Source organism: Vitis riparia, chromosome 5 (assembly GCF_004353265.1).
Source record: "Vitis riparia cultivar Riparia Gloire de Montpellier isolate 1030 chromosome 5, EGFV_Vit.rip_1.0, whole genome shotgun sequence".
In the NCBI taxonomy this organism is placed as follows: Eukaryota; Viridiplantae; Streptophyta; class Magnoliopsida; order Vitales; family Vitaceae; genus Vitis; species Vitis riparia.
In genome coordinates, this window is record NC_048435.1 from 2,822,955 (window position 1) to 2,829,856 (window position 6,902).

At 29.3% G+C, this 6,902-nt stretch overlaps 1 protein-coding gene across 1 annotated transcript; it reads left to right on the forward strand.

The window, feature by feature from the left end:
- The first annotated feature begins 3,770 nt into the window (after positions 1 to 3,770).
- On the forward strand, positions 3,771 to 4,154 carry LOC117914462 (probable beta-1,3-galactosyltransferase 14). The gene has a single exon (XM_034829810.1). The coding sequence runs from the start codon at positions 3,771 to 3,773 to the stop codon at positions 4,152 to 4,154; it is 384 nt and encodes a 127-aa protein (XP_034685701.1).
- Positions 4,155 to 6,902: the final 2,748 nt, after the last annotated feature.

Sequence of the window (6,902 nt, forward strand, 5' to 3'; positions counted from 1 at the left end):
CGCGTGGGTCGGGAGCGTGCAATTCAAGGACAAGTGGTGTGTCAGATTGCGGAATCCAACGTGTTAAATATGGAGAGAAATGATTAAGTGACAGCTTCGCTGTCATATACGTACATGACGATTGGACGTTCCACTATATTAAGAATTTAAACTTTTAAAATATTGAGTGGAGATATTTTTTATGGTAGCTCTGCCTTGTATTCTTCGTTCATGAAATTACCTAAACAGGGGTAAATACGTAATTTTGGAAATTTTATGATAAGGTAAATTCTCTCAAATTAATGGATGCAGCCTGATTTTTAAAGTGTTTTTAAGTTTAAAAAAAAAATATTATATATTTAGTAAAATTTATAAAACACTTTTAAAAAATTAAAAATACTATCCAACACATTCTTAATTTAAAAAACATTTTTAGAAAAAAAAATTAAGTATTTGATAAAATTTAAAAAATATTTTTAAAAATCTGAAAAATCACTTATAATATTTTCTAAAAAAAAAAACATTTGATAAATAAGACTTGTTTGGTAATTATTTTCAAAAATAATTTTAAAAAATAGTTTTTGAAATTTGTTCTTTAATATTTTATGTAACAAAAGTAAATATAAAATATTTTAAAATTATTTTTAATATTTTTAAATATGTTTTAAAAATAATTTTATATTTAATACTTTATTTTTAATCATTTTACGTGTTTGTATAGTTTTTTAAAAAATAACCCTCAAAAAATAACTAAAAATAAAAAGTTTCAAGTATTTTTTATCGAATTTTTAAATTTTAAAATAATTCAATTAGCAAAATGATCCCTAATTATAATAGAATAAACGGTTTGATAAAGTTGGAAAGTGAAAACCAAAAAAGTAATTATAATTTCATTTCACTTTTTTAATAGCGTTGACTACATTAAATTCAATTAATCATATTATCTTAAGTAAATTCAGACCTACTTACTAACTTCAACTTTAATTTCAATGGGCCCATCATTGTAACACTCAGGGATAGTCCATTGTTTTCAAATAAGTTACATTTTGACCAAATTTACCAACCCACACTTCTAAATTTCCTTTTCATCAATTTAAGATTTAAACTTTCTTTTTTTCTTCCCTTTCTTTTTGTAATTATTTCTTCCTTTCATCCCATGATTCTCATAATATAACTAACATCAATTCCGAAATTTGGATATTCCAAGTGAAAATATTTGGGATTGAGCAAGCTCTCTTAAAATTTTGGGAACAATAAATATAGAGTAGTGGTCCAATCGCTACTCATATCTTATTCAAGCCAAAGAGAGGAGCAACTCCTCCTTCATTAAGGTCCCATAGCGCTAGAGTTCTCTCTTGTATATTTCATGATACATTTAAATAAAGAGTTATTTAGGGAGAATGATCATTCACTTCCCCCTACTCATATCTTATTCACTAAATTATTTGAAAAAAAAATTAACATATTTATTGGCGTTATCTATGGGAAAATCTTAAGTCTTTCTTGCTTAGTTAGAATAAAAGGTTATTATGGAGGATTGAAAATGAAGTCAAATCAGTTCAAGGGGATTTGACATCTCAAGTAGATTGTTGTTGTTGTAGTATGCGACTCATATTAAATGAAAGATATATGGAGAAAAATGGACAAATGTCGAAGCTAAGTGACGACATTTGCTATTCAAGTTTGTATTTTTATTGTTTAAGACGAACGATAGGTTGGGGGTACGAGAAGGCAACGCCTCTTTACGGTACAGTTCAAGGGTATTTTTTGAATTTTATCACTCAATGGTTAGTATAAATATCCTTTTATGTAACCCTAATTTTAGATATGGTGAAAGTCGTCTTCTCTATTCCCGTAGATATAGGCAATCTGTTGAACCACGTTAAATTTATGTGTTTTTCTTTTCATGTTTCTCTAATTTTTCACTAAGAATCATTGCATGAAAATCAACAGTTGTTCAACACCAAAATTTTCTATTAAAGTGTTATAAATGCTAAGAAACTTAGGGAGAATGTTAAATGGGAAACACTAGTTTTTAGAAAGATAACAAGAATGTTGATGAACATCAAAACTGCTCTATTATGTGAGCTTTATTAATATTTATATAAAAGCTATACATTGAATATGGACATAGGAAAACTTTACTTTTATAGCTTGTTAGAGATCTACACCATGTTAAATAGGTCGAGTTGTATTTTAACAACTTATGCTTAGCTAACTAATTCTAACACTCCCTCTCAAGTTGAACAGAAATAGAGTCATTATCAGCTTGTTTTGAAGTTGATCAGATTATACTTTTGAAAATGACTTAGGAAGCACATTTGCAATTTGTTTTTCACTAGAAATATGTTTAACATTTAACTCTTTGGCTAACCTTTTTTTGCAAACAAAATGTACATCTCAATATGCTTTGTCCTAGCATGAAACATGAGACTGGAAGCTAACGAACTTGCTTTGGTATTATTGCACCACAAAATAGGACAAACTACAATGCTAGTTTTCAACTCATGTAACGAAGATTGAAGCCAGAGAATCTTTGTGATTCCTTGAGCTTGCCCTGTATTATGATTTATGTGTTGGAGCGCACAACAACCTTTTGTTTCATTGAGCACCATTGAATCAAATTTCCACTCAAGTATACGTAATAGTCATTAGTTGACCTTCGATCATCTAAGTAAGCTGCTAACCCAATCCCGCATATGCAAACCCTTCAAGAAATAAACCTTTAGCTGGTTGAAACATGTAAGCCATAGTCAACTGTGCTATATTGCAAACCTCCCACTGATCAATGGTTGGAACATGTAAAAATTGATCTTGTTTATTAATAGCAATTAAGATGTCTTCCCTTGTCATAGTTAGATATTGTAAAGCACTAATTATATCAAGGTATAAGGAAAGATCTTCAAATGGCTCTCCTTAAGATAGAGAGGGGGTGAATTGGTGTATTTCAAAAATTTTAATACAATTAAACATTTGAAAATTACTTAATCATTCATCTTTTTCAGTTCCCTTCCAAAACCAATTTTTCTGCAACTCCCTCATTCCTTAATGCCTTTTCCCAACTCCTCATTCACACTCCTCTATCCGAATAGATTACCTCTCGAATTCTACCAGAAATCAGAACCCGACCATCTCCAAAGACATAGCCGGGAAGGAAGAACGAGTCTTTCTATACTTGTGTCTTCCATATCTCATCCAGAGATCCGATAGAACAGGGTAACTTGGAAGAGCTTTCCAGGTTGGTAGCCACACCATTCCTTGGTGAAGGGGAATGGTAGTGATATCAGGAACATATCGCCGAATCAGAGTTGGGAAGGTCTCTTTAACCTTGCACACAAACTCATAGACTCGGTCGATATCATCCACAGGTTTGACAATTGATTCAAAGGTATCTTTTGTTATCTTCTTCCCTATTTCGACTATTCGATACATAGAGAATAATGACAGGTACAGTTGAACCAATTGATCACAATGACTTTGGATTTGTTAACATTGCTTTAATTCCATTGTTATCCTCAAGTTACCTACCATTTTTTTTTTCTTATTGAAAAGCAACCTCAACTTGTTTTAGCTTTGTTGTGAAATGTTCGAGAATTATTTTCCGTTCATGTTTGATTTAATCTCCCCCACTCAGTCAACAGGTTCATTGATAATCTATGCAGTGAAGCTTCCATCAATGTCTTGAGCTGTTTATTATGTTATGCTCTATTTCTGAAGACGTTTCCTTGCTATGATTTTCCTCTGTTTTCAGTTCTTATCCAAATGCATGAGCTATAAAGAGGTATAAGGTGATGGGGTTTATAGGGATTCAAACTATGTTTGGGTATGTGGGACAGCAACGATCGCTGAGGAAGTCGTGGATGCCCACGGATCAACAAGGACTGCAGCGCCTGGAAGATGCTATTGGTTCGACATTCATGTTTGTTATTGGTAGGGCCAACAATAAAGCAAAGATGGCAAAGCTCAGAAAAGAGGTTGCACAATATGATGATTTCATGTTATTAGATATTGAGGAGTATAGTAAGCTCCCATACAAAATGTTAGCTTTCTTCAAAGTTACCTATGCACTTTTTGACTTTGAGTTATTTGTTAAAGTTGATGATGACAGATACTTGAAGCCAGATTGCCTGTCACTGCTCTTGGCAGTTCACACTCTCAACTTACTTGATGCATGAAGAAAGACCCGGTTTTCACTAACCCAAAGGCCATATGTCATTTTATTTTATTTTCATATTTTGATACCGAAATTTAATTTTCAAAAGTTTAATCTTCAAATAATTTTTCAAAATTCCAATTTTCAAATTTAATTTTTAAAACTTTCATTTTCAAAATTCCAAATTTTAAATTTAATTTTCAAAACTTTCATTTTCAAATAATTTTCCAAAATTCTAATTTTCATTTCAAATTTAATTTTCAAAACTTTCATTTTCGAATAATTATTCAAAATTCCAATTTTTACAAATTCAATTTTTAAATAATTTTCCAAAATTCCAATTTTCATCTCAAATTTAATTTTCAGAACTTTCATTATTGAATAATTCTTCAAATTTCAATTTTTAAAAATTCAATTTTCAAATAATTTTTCAAAATTCCAATTTTCATCTCAAATTTAATTTTCAAAACTTTCATTTTTGAATAATTCTTCAAAATTCCAATTTTTAAATTTAATTTTTTAAAATTCCATTCTCAAATAATTTTCCAAAATTCCAATTTTTAAAAATTCCACTCTTAAATAATTTTCCTAAATTCCAATTTTCAAAACTTTAATCTTCAAATAATTTTCCAAAATTCCAATTTCCATAACTTTCATTTTCAAATAATTTTCCAAAGTTCCAATTTTCAAATTTAATTTTCCAAAATTCAATTCTCAAACAATTATTCAAATTTAATTTTCAAAACTCTCATTTTCAAATAAATTTTCAAACTTCCAATTTTCAAATTTAATTTTCCAAACTCCCATTTTCAATTTTTTTTTTTTTTAAGATTTCAATTTTCAAAACTCCAATTTTCTTTCAAATAGTTTTAATTCCACTTCATTTTTCAAATATTTTTAATTCACAAATTTTATTTGATTTTCAAATAATCCTTTGTTTTCCTTGATTTTTTTTTAATAAGCATGAAAACAATTTTCATAATTCCAAAATAATGGAATTTGTGGGACTAATTCATGTAAGATAATTTGGACTTTGGTGGGGGCCCTACGTATAAGTTTTATGCTTAATGAATATTGTTTGATTTTTGTTATGCTCTTTAATATGCATATGATAATTTTATACTTGAGCTAACCTTATTTCCATGATAGCGCACTATTACTTGTTAATAAGGTACACTCCCACTCCTACTTTATTTATTTATTCGTTCTCATGCTCGTTTTGTTTTATTATTTGATGATTTCATTAGTATCCATTGATTCCCTTATCAATTGTCACATGTTTCATCTTATTTAGTAGATACCTGTTTTTAAGAACTTAGAAGGGTGCTACGGCTCACCACCATACCTTCCCAATAGGTAACCTGACCCCTGGATTCGACTTTGGTTTTACATAGACCGTCTTTTCCAAATAAAGAGTCATACTTAGGGTTTTCTTTCTTATTTTATTTTCCCTTTAAAAATAAAACAAAAATAAGTGGCGACTCCAAGTCTTTTCTAAAAATCATATTTTTCACCAAATAAAATAAACAAAAAACAAGTTGCGCCATCGAATGGGAACGCATCGAGTAAAATGTAGGGTCCACAACATTCAAGTAGGAACATATTAAGTAATATTTAATTAAATTCTTATCATATATTGATATTGAAAATTTTGGTTTTGAGATCAAATTTGACTTCGTCTTCCTTAGCCTCATGAAAAACAAGATGAAAATAGTCAAGGTCCATGGACATTGAATCGAGTTGAAAGGCCTTGGACCTTAATTCAAGCAACATTGATAGCATTGGAAGAATTTCTGGGAGTAATAATTGCTTCAAATATGATGGGTGAGGGCCAGCAAATCCATCATAAAAGGACAACAAAACTTAGCCTCCATTGGAGCAGTAAGAAGGCATCAGGTTGTTGCTAACCTAGTGATTTTGTCCACACTTCGAGCCATTGGTATTCAACTTCTGAATACTAAAATTAAGGCCACAAAGCTTTTGAAAAGTAACCAAGTTTTGACCATTCCAAAGCCATTGGAATCCCACATCGGTATTTCAATATTTGGCATCCAGCTTTTTTCCTCATCCCCTTGGATTTTCCTCTCGTTATCATGGTGGTGGAGAAAAGTTTGAGAAGGACAATAAGAAAACTAAAGGCGGAAAGCAAATTGGAATGCTATATTATATTGTTTTATCTTTCATAAATGACACTTGAGATGATCAAGTGTTGAACCTTCTATGTTAGCCAGAGACATTTTTGATTGTTTGTTGATCAAGTGGTGCTCTGTATTTTTTTTTTTTTTAATTAAGAAGTGGGTTTCACATGAAAGCATAAATGCAATATTATAAATGTAGAATTTGCAATTTTTTTTATTAAGAGTAGTTTTAGTAGTAATTTAATGAAACATTTTTAGCATAAAAAGTGATTTTGAAAAAAAAAATTATGACTTATTTGATAACTGTTTTTTAAAACAATCTTGAATAATAGTTTTTTTTTAAACTATTCTTTTTGTAGAACAAAAAGTTTAACTAAAAACTTAAAATGTTTTTAACCAATTTTTAATATTTTTAAATATGTTTTAAAAATAAATTTTATATATAGTGTTTTATTTTTCATTATCTTTTTGCCTAAAAACTTAAAATGTTTGTAACCAAATTTTAATATTTTTAGATATGTTTTAAAAATAAATTTTATATATACTGTTTTATTTCTTTCATATTTTCCCTCAAATTTTTCAATAATCAAACATAGCCTTATAGTGTTAGAAAATTACTTGTAGTGTTTTTT